The sequence below is a fragment of the Platichthys flesus genome, chromosome 9, assembly GCF_949316205.1.
Source record: "Platichthys flesus chromosome 9, fPlaFle2.1, whole genome shotgun sequence".
Taxonomy (NCBI): Eukaryota; Metazoa; Chordata; class Actinopteri; order Pleuronectiformes; family Pleuronectidae; genus Platichthys; species Platichthys flesus.
This window is the reverse complement of record NC_084953.1, coordinates 14066633-14086596: the sequence shown is the minus strand read 5'-3', so window position 1 is coordinate 14086596 and position 19964 is coordinate 14066633. Positions and strand designations below refer to the sequence as shown.

Sequence of the window (19964 nt, the reverse complement as noted above, 5' to 3'; positions counted from 1 at the left end):
CCAGAATTATAGCCGAAAGGTAGGGGAATTTGGATGAGTTGAAAGAGATAAAATGTGGAAATGGGAAAAGTAAAACTACACAAAAGAAAACCTATACCAGCTATTCCCTAAGTTACTGACACTGGCCGGCTTGTTTATGGTAGTTATATAACAACATTTTAGAGTGTACAGAGGGTTCCTGTGCAGCACTGCCTGACCAAATTTAATGGGAGAAGTGTCAGAGAAACCATTATACCAGCAGGGGTACGCACAGCCCTATTACATATGGCTGCTGGCTGCTAATGTGTATTAGCAGGAGACAGAGGAAGCAAGGTGAAGATAAGTGATTTTGCAGAAGCTGGCTAAGTAGGACAAAGGAGGGAGGGAATGTGTTCAGGAGGGTGAGACAAAGAACACCGATCAGCAGTGGACACAACCAGGACCAGAGAGGAAAACAATTTTTAGTTAGTTAAATTTGCTGTGTAAAAATATGAATTGCAGGCTTAAATCTCAGTGTAAAGAGTAGACTCCACTCTGAGAGCTTCAGGTCACAGATGGACACCATCCGTCTGTCTGTCCGTCCATCCATCCATCCATCTGTCATCCATTGCTGGACAGGTCACCTAGCGTATAGTAAGACCAACATACAGACACAAAGAACCACTCACACAATGTAAAGAGCCTGAACTGCATGTATTTGGACTTCGGGAGGAAGCTGGAGTACCTGGTAAAAAGCCACAGAGATACAATGAAAACTTCACAAAGAAACGCCCTGGTTAGAGGTCAAGTTCAAACCAAGAACCTTCTTGTTGTCAGCGATCATTACTAACCATTCCACCAACAGGCCACCCACCTATCCACCTACCCATCTATCAAAACCTTAGAACCAACACAGGACTGCTAGAGCATCTAAGAACACAAACCACTAACACAAGGTGACAGAGGTATTTTCTGTCATTTCATTATTTAGTGAGTATTGAAGGCTGCTGTTGGCAGAATTTGTTAGTTTGCTGTGTTTGTGTCTGTCAGCAACAAAAATCCTAACACTGTATTTTTTGACAAGAAAGGGGGCACCTTGCCCAGCCAAGGAATCCCAATTGCAATGGAAAACAACAGAGCAGGATGCCTCAATGCCAAAAACATTAGCTTTCATTCTTTATTTAGGCCTTTGTCAAACTTTCAGTGGTACTTCACTCGCCGGTCCACTCTATTCAAGGGCTCACTGGCCAAGTTTTGCCACTCAGTGCCTGTGGTGCAGGAGTGCGCTGATGTTAAAGGAGCGAGGAGGCTCCTCAGCTTGCTCTTTGACAGTCCCCTTGAACTCTGTGGCCACAGTGGTAGAGTGGTTTGATGAGTGGGCAATCTGTGATTGCCAGCTGCTGGTCTGGCAAGGGGAGCTGGGAAGGTGCCAGATTGAGCGAAGACCCAGTATACAAACAAACACACTAAGTGAAATGTGAATGTATGCTGACACTCACACAAATTATTGGCCCATATCAACATGCATACACACTCACCCACTAGGAAAATGTGCATGCACTAGTCTGTATTGACAAAAACATACAACAAGCCTGACAGAGCAAATAATCTCAAAATGAACACCAGTCCCATCCGGACATGTCCTGAAGGAGACTGGTGCTCATTACTAATTTCTTCTGGAGTAGTCCCATTGTGTGTGGCCTAGTGTGTACATTTACTTCACTATTTAAATCTCAGGCCCACGTCAAAAAAATCATAACACATTTGAATCCCTACCTGGCCACCGAATGCATCAAAAAACATTTTTATTTATAAATTAATTCATTGTTACAGACAGTTGAATAGAATGCATCACTGGGTCCCCATACTTTAACACTATAGATATGTATCTCCATTGCTTATACTAGCTTACTCTGAGCCTGGAACATGCACATGCCAGGCCCTAAGCCCAGAGATTACTTCCCCTGATAATTATTATTTCAAACAATATTCAGAAAGATATAAGCATCTTCCAGAACATCAACTGAAGTCTTCTAAGAAATAGAAGTAAAAAAAAAAGTTTTAGTGTTTTGTGTTGTTGTTCTTGTGGTCAGCTTTGCAGATTTGATTCCATAGCCATGCAACAGTGTGGCTTTAGGGACGACAATGATGGTTTGTCCCTTTGTCCGTTCACCCATTGGGCTGAAGTGGCACCTGGATGGATACCATGAAACTAAGTTCATGGTGGAGCATGGTACAAACTAAATCCGTTTACTATATCATATGAGCACCACAACTAAATAAGGAGCATCCGATTATCCTGCCCTTTGACAGACAACAGCAACATGAACACTAGTCTTTGCCCAATGCATATTCAGATGTCATCAACCACTGGATCGTAACTAGATTAGAGGTTTGTGTGTTGACATTCATGGCATTCAGACGGAGCGAGGGGCTTCCTGGCTGATTGCGCTGACATGTCAGCTGATAATTCAGGAAGTCGAAAACGCAAGAATAGATTGGACGGCATTGTTCTCTGAATGACAAGATCTGTCTTCCCCTCCACCTCCCTAATTATCTTCCTCAGTTATAATTACAAGTGTGAAGGTCCAGAGGACGGCGACTGTTGTGTTGTACTGTCTGCTCGCTGAAGTAAGATGAGATAGGCAGCAAGATAGCGGCTGTTAATGAAGGTTGCTGTCTGCTGTTTCAAAATCAAGAGCATTAATTATGAGAATGATGCACAATTTACCCAAATCACTCTGTGTCATTACATTAAATGAGAAATTCTACTGTTTACATCTGCAACTGCACTGATGTATACTACTGAATGATATATTAGTAGCAAAATAGCAGAATATCCATCTTTACCCAATGTTTTCCACAGAATTAATAAAATCTATTGCGGTAAAGACGATGCACATGCACATGCTCTCATGTGAGAGTCAGAAAACCATTGCCAGCCACAACTGCAGCTGAATAAACTACTCTTGACTGTCTATGTGGACGGTAAAAACGTTATGGACCATAGCACGAGTATGCTGTAGCGGGTGTACACGGTAGCGAGAGTACACAGTAGCCACACGAGTAAACAAGGTGAGAAGTGCAGAGCATTTTTGGTTCATTATGAAACCGTGGCTTGGTAATTAATGGGAATCACTGTATATCCCTTCTCCCTTGAGGGTCGGGGATGGGGCAGGGCCAACATACAGACGGAAACAACCATAAACACTCTCAATCGCAGCTTCGGTCAATTTAGAATTCTCCACTTAACCTAACCCCAATCTGCAAGTTTTTGGACTGCAAACACAGGAGGGGTTCTGCTGAGACTCTTGATAATAAGGCAACAGTGCTAGCTGCCACACCATCAGCAGACTATGATCATTTCAAATATACTGGCATAAATGCTGCAAAGTTTGCTTTCAGTTGACAGTAATTGTTCTTCAAAATCCACAACGACAGTTGGGACACACTGGAGAATTTCATTAAGAATAGTGATGATAGAGAACACTGAGTGACCTGGGGGTCTTTAAGCAGCCTTGTAATTCTCTCTTAATGAAGCCGATGAATAAATGATTTGAGACGCTCTGCACGAGGAGACTGATCCCCCGTCATCATGTCTCTGCAGGGCTAGTCCAAACCTCAGGGGAGTCCTCCTCCTTCCTCCTACCCTCCACCTCCTCCTTTATCCTTTAACACCCACATCTTTGCACCTACTTCCTCCCTTCCATTAGTTTTTCTCACCTTATAACCCTCTGCCACCCCCTCCGGCTGACACACATCCCTCTCTCCCCTCCACACTGTCAATGATTCTATTCTCCTCTAAAACATATATTTCTGGACTGTGGGAGTTGGCAGACAGTGAAGGCCACTAACAGACTCCGACTGACTCATCCCATCATAAACAACTGGTGGGTGTCGGCGTTCTGGTGGCCCTCCAGTTTCAGGCTCATTCATTTTGATGCTGATTGTTGTTTTCCCTGTTATTGTTTTTCTTCCCTGTGACTTGAGATTGAGAGGGGGGGTTAAAAGTACAACTCTCCGAGATCAGGCAATCTTACTCTCTGGGCCAGAAAACAAAGATGACAGCAATAAAAAGGAGAACCAATTGCTCTTTCATTTCATTTCCACTGGGAAATCATGCTAAGGAAGGAAAAAAGGAGCTATAATAATAAAGTTTAAGAAAAAAGGCCTATGGCTCTCAATTCCCTACGCAAACCACGAGAAGTGGCCACTGTGGACAGTACAGTTGCTCAGGGTCACACACGTTATTGGAGGGAAGGTGACAAGATGTGCAGCAAGTGGTGTAAAAATCTGAAAGACATTAAAGCATTACCAGCATTCATGATTTTAAGTAGTTGAAATAGTCTCCTTTCAATTTTCTTCTTTTTCATGCAAATGAAAATGACAGACGGGAGAGGATGGTGCTGGGATTTACCTGTGAACCATCCACGGTATTCAGGTGAGCTATTAAGATCTGAACTGCCCTGAAAATCTGATGCTAATAATTAACATAATTCTACTTAACCAGTGTTTTTTTAACAGTGCATCATTCTATGCTGTGACATCGTTATATTGCTCATTACAGTGGCACACAGTGCAGCTATCTCCGCATGAACATCCGAGTTAATGGGCCACAATAAAGACACCACTGTCTTCATTTTATGGCTCAGATTTCTAATGGCCTACTTGGCTGTCTTGCCTACTCTCTCAGAGGAGTCATCTAGGTCTCTTTAAGACCCCTGATATTCTCAACGCACTCTCTGCTCCTGGCCTATGTCTCCCCTTCATCCATTCTTGCAGTGTTCTTCGTTCCATATCCTCCACCCTCTATTCCTGACAGCTACCAGCAGCCTGTCGCTAGCCCTGGGCCTTCTCCTTTGCCTTTAGTTTCATTAGCGGGCCCCAGATGCTTAGCTAGTTATGAAATTATGAAGGGCCAAAGCCAAGCGCCTCCAGATGGGACCAATCTATATTCAGATGAGCTGTTTCCTCACATTCAGAGCAATCCCACCCTGATGTCCTACAGTGTCGTCAGCAAACATGCTGACAAACACAAACACGAGCGGGTACAAACAGATGCACACATCACCGAGGAGGCCATGTGCACATGATGAGTACACACCCAAGGCAAAAACACACACACAGCTTGGGTGTGTGGCACCTCTCTCTCTCTCTCTCTCTCTCTCTCTCTCTCTCTCTCTCTCTCTCTCTCTCTCTCTCTCTCTCTCTCTCTCTCTCTCTCTCTCTCTCTCTCTCTCTCTCTCTCTCCCTCTCTCCCTCTCTCCCTCTCTCTCCCTCTCTCTCTCTCTCTCTCTTTGGGAAACAAAAGCTTAGCTGCTGGACTGTGGTTCCCGCTGCTCACCTGAGTTGTTACCATGTATTGTGCAGTGGACAGAGACACAGGTTTGTTTCCCTTCCTTCTTACATGGCCATTTTGCGAGTGGACAGAGAGACTGATGATTCAACAGTGGCCACTCTCAAATTACGTCAATCAATGCGGAAACCGCCATAACATCCTGAAGGCTAAAGGCAAGTTTGACACGAAAATACAAGATGATTATAAGGTGATGAGAGCTCAATTAATGGCAACTTCCTGTTTCACCCAGAGGGGATTTATCTCTGCACAAACATATGCACAGAATGATTAGATTGTAATTTGAGCTACTCTATATAAACATATTGTATAAACAATAACCAGATAAGAAGCCTTTGAGCAAGCACTGGAGCAATAAAGGGCTAATATATAACAATGAACCCTTGATGTTATAATGGGATGTATATAATATGGATAACTGAATTGGCTTGAATGAAGAGAGGGGAGGAGTAAATCATTACTTTAGCAACACGTCATCTCGATACCTCCTCTCTTTTTGTTCTTACATCTTTTCGTCTTGGAACTTTAGGTCTGCTGCAGTAATTAAATCAGAGTTTTGAGACAGTCCAATCCCCTGAACTTCACACACCATTTCACTGCTCACATCTCTGACACCCAGACACATATGAGAAGCAGAGAGGAGACCCATTTCAATACATACAATACATTTCAATCATACAAGCAACACATCCACAGGAGTGTCTTGACACAGACACACACTGACACACATACAAACTGACACACACACACACACACACACACACACACACACACACACATATGCACACACGCACACAGATTTAGATGTGGAAACAAAGTCGGATGTTCAAATGACAGCTACCTAAAGCAAATGGTTGAGAGATAATGGAGGTTGAGCGTATGTGTCTATGTCTTTACAAACTTATGCTGATATATATCTACGCAAAGAGAGCGGACGTATAAAAACACGGACAACGTTGAAGGAGGATGAGGGATGAGTGCAATTAAAAGGATGAGAAGGATTTCTTCGGGAAAATGTTTTTTCCAAAGAGAGAGTTTTGTGGGGCTGCCAAGCACGAAAACTGGCCGTGCTGAGGCATCTGTGGAGCTGGAACCTGCTTAACACCACTGTTGACTTAGCTGAGCCATATGAATTCATAACAGTGTCTGACACACGCAGACACACACACATAGACACTCTTGCATGACGAATCGCGAGTCAATCTCAGTTTTCAGATGTTTTTTGGGGCCATTTAAGGGCAGTAGAATCTACATCACACAATTTGTACACATATTGACACTTATTGACATAGTATAATGTAACCATAAAAGTTTTGCATCGCGAGTTTGGTATCAAACGGTTGCACTGATACTCCTGCCCTTAACTCTTGAATACACAAAAACAGCCAGTCCCTATCTTTCTGCTGTTTAGTTAAAAGATAGACTGTATATAAAGATGGACGATGAGTCGCCACTTTCTCCTACGATCCAGAAATATCCCTCAAACAAAGGCTGCCATCCTGGGCATATGGTGTTATCTGAAGCAACGCACAGAAGTCGAAACATGTGTTAAAAAAAAAATCATTCATAACATGTTAAATTTAAGTTTGAAGATTGTCTTGACTATTGGACGATTGATATTCTTTGGCTTCCCTTTTCGGGAGTAGTCATGTCGACCACTTTTGTTCAAAGTTTATGGTCTTGAGTTGTCATGTACATATTCCTAAATGCACTTAAGGAAGCTAATATTTCATGCAAATATGTCACTGAGATACCCATAATTCCTTAGATGGAATGAGGGGGTCACCTTGTCATTTTGTTGAGCACTCCCAATAATCACAGAAAGCCCTCACAGCACGCAGACATCACTGTTGGACAGAGTATGCAAAAACCTGGTATGTGATGAGGAGTTGATTTGTCTAAAAAATACAAAGTAGCAAGATTTTAATCTCGTGCCTCAACGGGCCTACGCTAACAAAACATTGTGCAGTATTCAGGAGAACAGGCTGTCTGAACACAGAGGGGTGAAGGTGAGGTCTTCGGCCGACAGTACTAAAAGCAGCCGCTGACTTTAAGTACAGTAATCAGGGGACTGTTGGCTGCCGAAAAACTGCAACGCCTCACCTAGTTCATTATAAGATGACACAACCAATTTGTACCTCTGCCTGCTGCAATCTACCAAATCTCCCCTGACAAAAGCATTTAGATTAGAGCACTTTCAGGGAGGGCAGCGCTGACATGCGTACCCAGCCTGTAAAAGGGGAAATGAAGTGCCTTTTTAATTCTCCTCCAGGCAAACATAAAACTGTCCAGGTAAGTCATTTGTGGGTTGAATGGAGAGCCAGAAGCAGGTTGCCTCTCTGTCACAATACCCCTTGCTCTCTCTCTCTTTTTTATCTACCCGTTCCTCTACAGGAAATGGCACAAACACACGCTATAACTCACACACACACACATCCTCATTCTCATCTATTAATCTATTTGTTAGATTTTCTCCCATTATTTTCTGCCACATAATCCTCTTTCACTTCCTCTGGCAGCATGCTAATGAGTTTCCGTGAACAAGGAAGCGTCACATGCAGTTGACTGGGCTGTATCGTGCTCTCCTCCTCTCTCGCCGGTTTGTCCTACGCAAAAAAGAATAAAGATGGCGTGGAGATGGAGAGAGGTGTTATTTCAGCTAATAAAACTGAAATATGTGTGATTACTTTCCTCTCTCAAACCTTTAAAAACAACTGGAGTGAGGCAGAAAGGGAATCACTTGCCCCCGGAACATGAACACCACTCCACATTTTGGCGAGACTAACCAAGCCGTGTTCACAGCTTCAGTACATCAGGTACTCCCTTCGTCTCCTTCCAAATATTCACTCAGATTCACACATCACTCCATTTCCTCTCAGCAGTCAAACCAGTGACAGATCATTTGGTGTGTGTGTGTGTGTGTGTGTGTCTCACTTTCTCCTGCACTTGGTTTTTATTAAAAGATTTTGTCCGTCTCCCTTATCACATAGGCAATGTTGACAGAGAAGGAACATCATATATAACATTTCTTTAATCTAAAAATCGTATATAAAACCCATAGACTGTCAAATGATTGCTACTGCTCCCACTCCAAAATGAGCCTCAGAGCGAGAGGCAACAGCACAGGACATTGTCTCTGTCTGAAATTAAACACGCACACGCCCATGCAGATATAGGGGCCGCAGGCAGGAGATACTTGTAATAATATTACGTTACAGTAAAAGATCCTAGTAAAGCTGTGAAATTGAGAAAGGTGGATGTGAAACGACAGTGAAACTACTCTTGGTCTCATGAGGAAGACGGTGAACGTTTTAAACCTTGGCTGACAATCCGTCTGCTTCCTTTAGCCTCATATCTAGGAATTATCACCACAGGGAAATGAGCAAAGGGGGAAATATGTGGGGCAGACAGATCCGGTGCTGAATATCAACATGAATTGGTTGCAATATAAGTCAACAACCAGAAAGGGAATTTATTCATTTCAATACATAGTGTTTTAATAGTAAACAAGCAACTCAGACGTTGTATCACACCACTGGGACTCCTGCTGCAGCAAATAACACTTGTTATTATGCACATCAAGACAGTGTATAATTGTGGTTTGTCTTGTTGCAGCACATCTGTAGGGAGCTAGAACATTCGTGTTTACACTTCCTCTGTGAATACCTCTGTTACGTGTGTGTCTATGTTACACTGCTGATGACGGTAAAGCCTCAAATGATCTTTGACGGCAAACCGGGGTCGCTTGATGTTTTTATGAAGCAAGTCTGTTTGGAAATGAATCGTTAGTCTCGGTTTTATTGCTCAAATCACCCGAGCCAGTCCTTGTCCTGTTTGCCCTTAATTAACAAGCGTTCAGTTCTCCTATTAATTAGCACAAGCTATTAGCTATTTTACATCACTCTTCATTTGTCGACAATTAAAAGGTCTATTATTAAAAGGCGCTCCACATGGTTAATTGTGCAAGTGGCTCAGCGGCAGGGAGGGAGCGGGGCGAGGAGAACGCCGACTCACTGAACGCGGGGAGGAGTCAGCGCGGGGCTCTGCTGCGGTTGACACAACCTTTACAGTCTGCCTGTCCCTGACACTCTGTCAGAGAGAGAGAGAGAGAGAGGCCGTCTCCCTCACTACTGTCACACTGTGTTTGGATTCAGATGGACAGCATGGCAGGGTGGCAGTAAGGTTGGTGTTCCTAGATATAGGAGGTTCCATTATAGAACTTGAACTGTGGGACTTCAGTTCAGCAGGTCGTCATTACTTCTGCTATATAATGTCAAATTCACTTAATCCGTGTCTTTAGTAAATTTTCCAATCAGAATGAGAGTCACTTTAAAATATAATGAATGTAAAAAGATCAGCGTCAGTTCACCGTTAAGCATCAAATGTAAGGTGGCCAACATCAATAAATTTGTATCACATTACTACTCTTTGGTGTTTTATTGTGTATCTTGTCTCATTGTTTGTTGTTTTCTCGTAAGCAATGGCAGAGTTCATATCTGAGATATTTAGCTGCATTTCTAGATTGTGGGAGGAAGTTGAGACACCTTATCCATCTTTAAATAGAGTCTTTGTCGTCACTTAACAGCAGACAAAGTTAGTGACTACCTGCTATTGTGTATTCACAGTGGATATAAGAAAAAGGAGTGATATAATTACTGCTGAGAAGTTACCAAGATCACAATGTCAAGTTTTAAATATGTTGGTCATTTTTTTTCTGTCCTTAAGTGGCCAAAACATATATTATTTGAGGTTCACAATGGAGCTGAGGGTTTGAGATCATCAGACTAAATATGTGGACTAAGAGGAGTTAACTGGTCACCAGAGCAAAATTCACCTGAAATCAGTAATAGAAAAAGTGAAATAAGTAAAGCGTACATAGATAAAACTATTTAACTTGTTTTTTAAAACAGGGAAAACAAGTTGGTATAAGAGAGATGAGAGCGAGAACTCAAGAGGACGAGCAGACAGGCCTGAAAACAATGTAAAGACAGACAAAGGTGAGCGATGAGAGACACACAGAGCAGTGGTGGTATCCTTTCTCTTCCCCTCTTCCTGCATCACCTCTCCTCACCCCTAGACCCCTGCCAGAGCTTAACAAGTGGCAAGGGAAGCAGGCAGGCCGGAGCTGTGCTGATTGACAGAACAATTACTGCTACCACGCACCCCACTGGAGAGGCAGACATCTCCAAATAGAATTTCACTATGCTGTTGCATCACACGCTTACAGGAAGGATTTTGGTAGGAAGTGCTTGACGGACCAGCAGACCGACGGACTTACAGACTAATGGATGGACGGACTGGCTGACAGCCTCCCCCAGCTTAGAGCGGAGCACAACTGCTTGAGAAGCGCTCCCCTGCTTTTGTTGCCTCCCACCAATAAAAGAAGAAGAAGAAGAAAAAAAGAAAAAAAAGCGTTTTACCCTTGATCAAGGTTGGCTGCTTGTAACTTCAGAGGCAGTGTTTGGCAACCAATTTCCTCCAACTCTGACTGTTCATCTGTTAGCTCAGTTAGAGGTGTAGCTATTTTTATCCTCACACCTACTGACTGGCGAAGGAGTGGAAAGTTAATTAAAAGAGACACCACACATCTGAACATTTCCAATATGTTATGCATCACAGATATAATAAGCTGGAAATGATGTGAAGACATGACTTTTAGGTAGTGACAAATCCGAATTACAAGTAAATTGTGATTTAATCATATGTTATTCAACGGCTCAGCGTATACGATAAAAAGAAATGCTGTCACATAAGAGCTTTGCATCTTTGCAAAGAGAGGATGGTGTATTTTATTTAACATCGGAAGATTCTGAATTAGTAAATTGATTTGTTCATCCATCAGCCTCTTGCGGTGGATCCTTTTCATCCTTTTTTAACATTGCATGCACATTAACAATGAACAATCGACTAATTTAGAAAATAATGTGCAACTTTATTGATAATAAAAGTGATAAAGCCCTGATAAGTTCTGCTCTGCACCACACGGGACTCTGTAGGAGGCATCTGTTGGTTGATGCAGTCAGACTCACGCAGCCATCCTGGCCATTACCCCGCCCCATGGCAGTCCGGCCTCCAGCAGCTGCATTACACCACGCTCCCTGAGTTTCTAATTAGCTTATCTCAGAAAATAAGGATGCTGGGCAATTCTTTGCTCTAGCAGTCTAACAACAAGCAGACTGCAGGGAGTGTGGTTGGCACCTAGTGTCACCAAGGGGGCTGTTGTCGTCGACAGCCTCATAGAAAAAACAAAAAATGTTCACGCTCTTCCCTCGGTCTCAGAAACTCTTTGACTTTTCTCAATTTCATAGCGTTTTTTTCCTCCTTCTACTTAAAGTCAATTACCAATCACAAGGGACAGTTTAATTCCATAGATTTCAGGCGGTGACTTATCGAATTCCCCTTCTTGGTGCCAAAAATAAACCAATCAGTATAGAAAATATGAAGCTCCACTTTCTATGTGGATGGAGTTGAATAAAATTTTGTTTGACTTACTTTTTCACATTCTGATCATTGACACAGGCATCAGTCGGTCTCCCATTTAAAAAAGGAATGCAATCCCCTTTAATTAGTCAATCCAGTATTCATTATTTATCAAGTATATAACGCCTACCCGTGTTTAAATGCCAAATAATACAGTAAAGCTCTGTCAGCTCTGATGTCTCCTGGCTGGAGGGGGGGAGTCAAAGAGTGAGGGATGTGAGAGAAAGGGATAAAGGAAGGAGCAGAGGATAGATCCCTCCACCTGTAGCTGTGAACGTCCTGCAGGACTGTAATCTGCCAGTTGTCTCTCACTGAGACGTCCAGCTTAGCCGAGGCCAGCCAAGCCCCGCAGCCTCCAGCGTCAAAAGATGCTGGGACCCCAGGACATGAGGCACCTGCACGGGGAGATAAAGGCTTCAACTCCTGAGCTAATACTGACGATTCTTTTGATAGATATAGACGTGGGGTGGTGGCTGCAGGGCGGTGGGGAGAGAGGGGGAGCAATCTTTTTCAGCTCACTCTCTCATTCTCTCCTCCCTGTCTACCTGTCTCAGTAATCTCTCTTTCTTGTACTTTGTGTTTTTCTGCCTCCACCCTCTCTCCGTCTGTTTCTCTTCAAATCTCCCTCGCTTTCTCTCTCTCTCTTTCCATCGCCCACTCTCTCTCTGTACCTGCTTTATCCTGTCCTGTGTGAGTTTGGATGAGACAGGCGAAGCTCTCCACGCTCTGCCTTTTTATTTATTCCATATCTGTAACTGTCAAAAAGAAGATTGCTACTTTAGGAGCTGTCTGTGCTTTGTTGTGCTCACGGAAAGTCAAACAGAAGTGGTTGTGTTAAAAGCATCTTGACCACTTTGTGGGGACACAAACAATGTCAGCTGTGGTCTTGGGAGCCCCAGACAGTTAGAAATGGCTCTACACAAGTGCATGAGACAAGATGCCCTCTTAAATGGCACAGCGCTGAGAGGAGCGGTTAAAAGAGTATTAGCCTGAGGTGGTAAATGGAGTCGGGCCTCGGCGACATTACCTCCCATTGTGTCTGTCACTTAAATACCTATTTATGAGAGCTTAGTGAAACATAAACATGCCCAGTGTTGTATGATTAGCATATTAAGAAAAGCTTTGGGACCCGAATGACCCAACGAGTCTCCTATACGAACTAACCCTTTACACACTACAGATTATTTCAAATGAGAAGTCAAGACCATTCAGAAAGTGGAAGTTCTCATAATCTGGGACAAAAATTACTGGGCAGTAAATGACTATCTGAGTTAAATTACCACAGCTTCAAAACGGGGACTAGTGTTGGTTTGTGTTGTAGCACTGTCCACACAGTAGCTTAACTGACAGTATCACATTCACCTGAGATATAACGTCCTTTCTAAAGCAAGCACTCGCCAACTTCACTTTAAATAAACTGTTGGCAGGATGAAATAACAGCAGTGGCCCTGACAACAATTTGTTTCTCCACGACCACGATAGAGAAACAGTAAAAAACTGCAGCTATACAGGACACAGAGAGAGAGTGAGGCGCCCGAGCTGAGCTGCGTAGTGATGCACTGCACAGTATCACATGCGGCAGTTCATCTTTCCTGTCTACGGTGTCGTGCCCATTGTCTCTTCTCATTAGCCTGCGACCAGCACGCTATGACATGGTTGGTGCTGGCGCTAGGCTAGCAGACGCACACAGCTCGGGGTGGCAGATGCCGGGCTTTTCTGCTGATGCCCTCCATCAACTGATGACAGATGTCAGGGCTCCTCTTGGACGGACTCGACCCACTGGATACACCAGCCTGCTCGGCAGACACAGTGCCCACCCCCACTGCACCAGCCCAATTCCCTCGTGCCACACCTACTAATTCCCACACACACAAACACACACACACACACACACACACACACACACACACACACACAGGCACGTGTTTGTTTCCATCAGTCAAGCGTTATTACATCAGACAGCCGTCATACTGGCAACCAATGGATCACATGCTAATGTACCCGGACGCATCCACTCAGGAAATATAAAATATCAGTCTTTAGAGACTGTGTGTGTGTGCAGGAGTGTGTGTGAGGAAAGAGAGGGAGGGAGAGAGAGAGAGGGACTGTGGTGTGTCGAACAGAGAAGAAAAGTTGTTGCATAAAGTAGCACAATGAGAATTTTATAGAAGTATTATTAACAAAGTAAAGAACAAATCATTCACATTGAAGAGCTCATGCAGTTGGCCTACTTACCATTTAGGTCTGCTGGTGGACTTCACCACAGGAGACATGCCATCTCTGTACAGGCTCTTGGTCTTGGAGAAGTTGACCACATTGAAAATGACTCTCTGAAAAACATTTAAAAACATTGGTTAGACATTTAATTCACAAAGCATTCGACTACTACTAGCACAAACTTACGAGCAACACAGCAAATTCATATCACGCTTATCCAAGGTTTGTTGTGATAATGCAGGTGTGCGCCAACAAAGCCAGAAGACAACAAGACTGCAGGGTATCAGACGTGTATATACGTGTTTAATAGGAAAATCGTAGAGTTCAAAGAGTTCCAGGAGCCACTGTTAATATTTGGTCCTGAAGGTTAGAATCCAGCTAAATGTTTGAAGCAAAACAGACATAACAATAATTGTAATAAATGTTTTTTTATTTAACAATATTACTTCAAATTTCTATTAAATTGTCTGTGGGGTAGGACGTGACCCAAGGAAGAGCCCGTATAATTTTGGAGTAGATCCAGATGGGCAAGTGGATACAGAAACTTTCTTTAACGTGACGTAACATGGTGAACACCAACAAGTCATACCTAACAAAACCCTACTCAGTGTATCATTAAAGGGCCAGAAATTGACTCTTTCTTTACTACCATTTCCTTCTCATGTGACCAGGGAGTAGTGGAAATACATAAACCCCCAAAACTGCATAAGAAGCTCAGGCAAAAGGTAAAAATGCCACAGCCACCGTGGATATCACCAACAAGCCACAGAATCCCTGCACATTAACATGACAGTGGGGAGATAAGGCAGCTTTAATGTCCTGCAGATGATCCCATGTTGCAGTAACTAAGTTCCTGATGGAAAGGCAGCAGCTCCGACGAGTGCCGGCCTCTAATCTGGGAGGACATTATGGTTCCTCCCAGAGGGATGCTAGCTGGCCCAAAACATTAAGCTTCGCCTGGAGCGATGGCGTCTGGCTTTCCACCTCCACTGGACCAAGGACTTTCTTTCTTAGCTTATATGTTGGGTGGAAACCCCGCCCCTCCCTCCTTCCTGCCACCTCCAGCAGCCGTGATTAGGATCAGAACAAGCAGGACAATATGCAGAGAGAACTGAATAAATATATAGTTTAAAAAGTCAAATGAATGGCGATGGTAATACTGCGTTGAGGTAAATGAATCCTATTGATGGGGCATATCAAATTACCAAATAAGTCCAGGTGGTGGAAGTTAACTGGGTGCCAGTGAAATCCTATTACAGACTCCCCACCCTCCTCTCCCTCCTTTTCTTTCTCGTCTCCCTCCCCCTCATCCATTTCTCCCCTTCTCGCCCGCTTAGCATCAGAGGAATGGGGATTGTGGATTGTGGCAGGCTGATTCAGACTTAGGTAAAATGACATCTAACTGATGTTGAGACTGGCAGCAGGCTCCTGTAGCAGGGAGATAAGACCATTGCTGCTGGCATTTCAATTACACTTTACTGCCCTGCACATCTGTTGCGAGAGCTACTTTTCAGCCTTTTCCCCTCAGGCAAATACAGCCTTACTCTGACTCCACTGGCTTTCTTTGACTGCACAGCCTCCTTCCTCATTCTTTATCCACAACAAATTCAGATTGTCTTCCTCCTTAGCTTCACTCTACCCACTGTTTGTAATCTATTTGTTCGGCCTGTTTAACTCAGAGGTAGCCGAGACTGGACAGATGACAGACACAGGGAAAAAGAAGGGAAGAAAGGAAATTGAATCGCAGGGAGAATGATGCACAATGCAACGGTGGGAGAGAATCAATCGTGGAAAAAAAGGTGCGGTTGCAAGGAAGATGTATAGGAGCAGACACAGAGGGGTTGAAGAGACAGGAGGGTAGTTGTGCAACAGAGATAAATATGGGAGGGACAGAGTTACTGAAGGTAGCAACAGAGGGAAGTCAGATGGGCTCTGGCTGGGTGGACAGATGTAGAGGAGACAGGCGGGTGGGCTGATAGGCAGGGAGGGAGGCCCATGTCCTGTCAGAGTCACTCCGTGACACCGACTTCACTGAAGCTAAACAGATTAAAAAAGAATCTCTACATCTTGTGATTAAACATCACATCAGAAAGTCAGTCTTACAGGGCACAAAGAACTTTCATAAGCTTAAAAGCAACATAGGGAAACCCTGGACAATTGACTGAATCATGCTGTGTGTATACAGGATGTGTGTGTATGTGTGTTATTGTATGTATTACCACTTTGAAGTTGTGTTTTCCTTGACATGTTTATTAGGTTTTTGTTAACCCCTCATACTTTCATATAGTTTAAAGTGTTCAGTGCAAAATAAATACTTATCGATTACAACTAGTGACCTCTTTTAATGTTTTTCTCCCGTCCATATGTTGGTTTGTAAGCAAAATTACACAGTGACTACAGGACGTATTTTTATGAAATCAATGTTATATATTGGTGCAGCTCAGGGGTTGAATTCATTTCTTTGTGAGAGATAGGGCTTTTTCAAAATTTTCAGATTTCTCAGACAGTAATTGATGGATCTTATTGAAAGAAATCAGGAATGTTGGTGGGAGTATTGAGTGTGATTTGTTGTTAGGATCAAGTCAATTTAAATGTGGTTCCAAAAGGGGACTGTTTAATTGGCTGTGGGGGCATGTCCTCTCTTAACCCCATTCTACATTTGACTTTGTTGAGCCATGAACCCAGAATGAACTCTTTTTAAACAGGACACAGATACAAAGAGATCAGGCCCAACACTACCTTCAGTTACGTGTTTAGTGGCTAATAATAGAATATTATACACCTTTTCATTTATTGACCCAGATTTCTTTTTTTTTCCTTATTAAGAAACATTCACCTTGACATTAAGGTAAGTGATAAAACTGGAGAATATAAACTAGGCAGTTGTTCAACATTTTGCAGCATGCTAAGACAATCCAGCTTCAGTGACTTTTGTGAGTTTGTGAGTCGTTTGTGAGAATCAAACCCCAAAGTTTATTGGTAAAGCAGTGTATGAGCTCCAGCTAGTGGCCTTCTCAATGTGCCATTTTTTGTCAGGAAGACGGAAATGCATGGCACGACAAAAACCTAATTTGACCCTGGTATTTGAATTAACACCAATGAGGTTAAGATGACTGATTTTGGTAGTTCCATTTCATTACATAAAATGCTTTCCATCTGCAGTGCTGGAAGAAGGTGATGTGTGAAGATGACCTGCATGACTGTGCAACACAACACAATCATGTCAGAGTACAGACACGTAAACAACACAGGAAGTGATCAGCACTTTGTTGTTGTTGTACATGAGTTTCTCAGTTACCACTGCATCTTCAAACAGACGAGGACGACAGGAGTCAAATTGTTTGTGTTTGTGTAATACTGTGACTTTCATGCTCTCTCTCTCTCGCACACACACACACACACACACACAGACATACAATTTTACTGAATTAAAATCAAGCAAACGCTGTAGGGCCAATTCTCCCAATCGTTAAAACTCACACTCACACGTAAGCAAGACCAATTTGGAAGCCTCCACATGTCCGCACGTGTGTGTTTGTGTGTGTTTGTGTGTGTGTGTGTGTGTGTGTGTGTGTCTGCCCTGGAAGATTTAATTAGGCTGGGAGCAGTTAGAAGAGATTAACATCCATGCTGTCTGAGCTGTCTTGTCTACAGAGCGTGTCAAAGCCCTACGCCGTCCCCATCACCGCTGAATGGCAGACTGGAACAGGTGTCTCTGTGGTTTCAACGCAGACACACACAAACAATCGCACACATACACACTATCTTCATACACACATAGACATAAATATAACATCCAAGTGTGAAACAAAGTGACAATTCAACATGAGATCATGTCAAAAGTAGTAATATTCTCAAACTTGAAAAAAAAGGCATTTTGTGCTTTTGGCTGAACTGTCTTTGGTCGACATGATCTCCCAACATGCCAAACTCTAATGAACCTTAATGGAGCAATTAATAGGATTTTCACTCTGTCACAGCAGTAAACAAATAGAAAGTATCTACAAAGACTTAATGTAAGAACGGATCAAAATCAAAACCAATGGCCCAACAAATGCTGCCCACTGAAAATTTTAATCTTGAATTAAAGCTTTGCTTAACTGTCACTATTTTTTGTCTTGCAGATATTTAATCTCAAATTCACTGGGATTTATACTGTGAGTTGTACATCAGGAGTTAAAGCATATATAAGGAGTCTCATTCAAAGTCTTCCAGCGATTTTTGTCTGAATCACTTATATCTAATAACAATCTCTTTGGTAAACATTAAACAGACTTCAGCAGCCAGCTATAGACACAGCTCTTGGCACTGAAATAGTCCTGCCGGTAGCACTTCAGGATAGGCTTGCATTTAGGACCAAACACTGTCTTTTGATCTGCATCGATCCAGCATGTGGAAAGATAGAGTTGCTTCCTGGAAGAGGCCTCCATGAATTATTAAAGAAACCATTTCAAATGCGTAGTGAGAGACCTCTACACGGACTGAGCACTTTGTCCTGTTTGATGGTGAAGGCTGAATGGACTTGATTTTGAATGATTGAAAAAAGTAATAGTAAGTTACTGAGTAGATAAAGTTCCCAAACCAATCTGGCTAGATAAGGGAAACATGTTTTCAGGTAGAAACACGATGGCGACTTCATTTAAGTTTAAAAAAATAAGTTGTTTCTGGTTCCTCACTGAAAAGGGAAACTATAGCCTGTTTTCCTGTTGTTTACAAATACATTTGAATCACCTTAAAGTTGGATTGTGCTTTAAAACTAAACGTTGTAATCAAACTACCTTTGACATGTTGATGGGTGTGTGAAATACCAATTACTGAAAGATTCTCATGTTGCTCAAGAGTTAAAAGAAAGCAAACTAAATCAACCTCAATCTACAAAAAAACACAAAGTTTAATTAAGATTATAATGTTAAAATGTTTGTACATATGGTAGGTGGCCACCAGCTCAGGGAAACTGTTCTGTCAGAGCTTTGGCCAGACTCCAGGGTGCTGATGGGTCTTTGTGTAAAAGAACAACAACAAAAATAAAACCTCTTTCTTGTTGCGGACCCTCAGGCTCTGACCGGAGCGGAAATTAGATTCTTACCTTAAAATCACTTCATCACAGGAACATTATTATCCCCACAACACTGCACTTGAAATGTTGCCCAGTGGTCTCACAAAATAACAACTGTGCAGCGGAGACAAATTGTCCCATTAGGGATCAGGTGAGGTTACCTGAACACATCACCGCACTGTGTTCCATTATTTAACCTTGTGATTCCTCATCATAACACAAGCAAGCAGAGCAAATCTATGAGCCCTGTCCATAACCATCAGAGACAGACTGATAACTGCTGGCAGCTCCAGCTCTGTCTGTTCCTGTCTTGTTGTCTCTGATCAACCTGATCACTGACGCACAGCGTGCCAACTACCCACTGTTCTGGGGACTACCTGACACGGCCAGCAGCTGAGTCCAGCACCACACACACAGAGATACACATCACATGTCATCAATTGCTAAGCTGTTGTCGTTTTCCGTTTAAAATTAAACGTAAAACTGTGTAAAACTGAATTGTGATTACAACAAAAGATTATTAATGACATCTAAGTAATCATATAGTGAAGTGATGGCCAATAATTTGCTCACAAAGAGTGAGACATTTCTAGCTGATGTAGACTTGTTGATGTGGAGGTTATGTGAACTTTGTCTGAACTCTTTGTCTGAACTCTCAAGTGATTTAAGCTGAAGGAATAAAAAACAGCATGTTGCTGTTTCATTAATCACTGGTAGAGTCCGCAATCTGCAAACCCATGGTGATGATAGAGCTAGTGGGCTAGAGAGAGGCGGTGGTCTAGTGGCAGAAACTTGGACTATGGGCAGAGAAGGTCTCTGGTTCGTCTGTGGTTCGACTCCACGGAGAGACAACAAAAGACGAACCTGGATTGATCTGTCCAAAAATCCAAGAGTCTC

The 19964-nt window shown here is 42.9% G+C and overlaps 1 protein-coding gene across 1 annotated transcript in view; it reads right to left on the bottom strand.

Annotated features, from left to right (window-relative positions):
- Positions 1-19964, bottom strand: part of agbl4 (AGBL carboxypeptidase 4) — a 279201-nt gene that overhangs the window by 142419 nt on the left and 116818 nt on the right. Inside the window, exon 4 of the mRNA XM_062394806.1 lies at positions 14030-14124. Within this exon, the coding sequence (XP_062250790.1) occupies positions 14030-14124 (95 nt within the window). The remainder of the gene's footprint in view (positions 1-14029; positions 14125-19964) is intronic.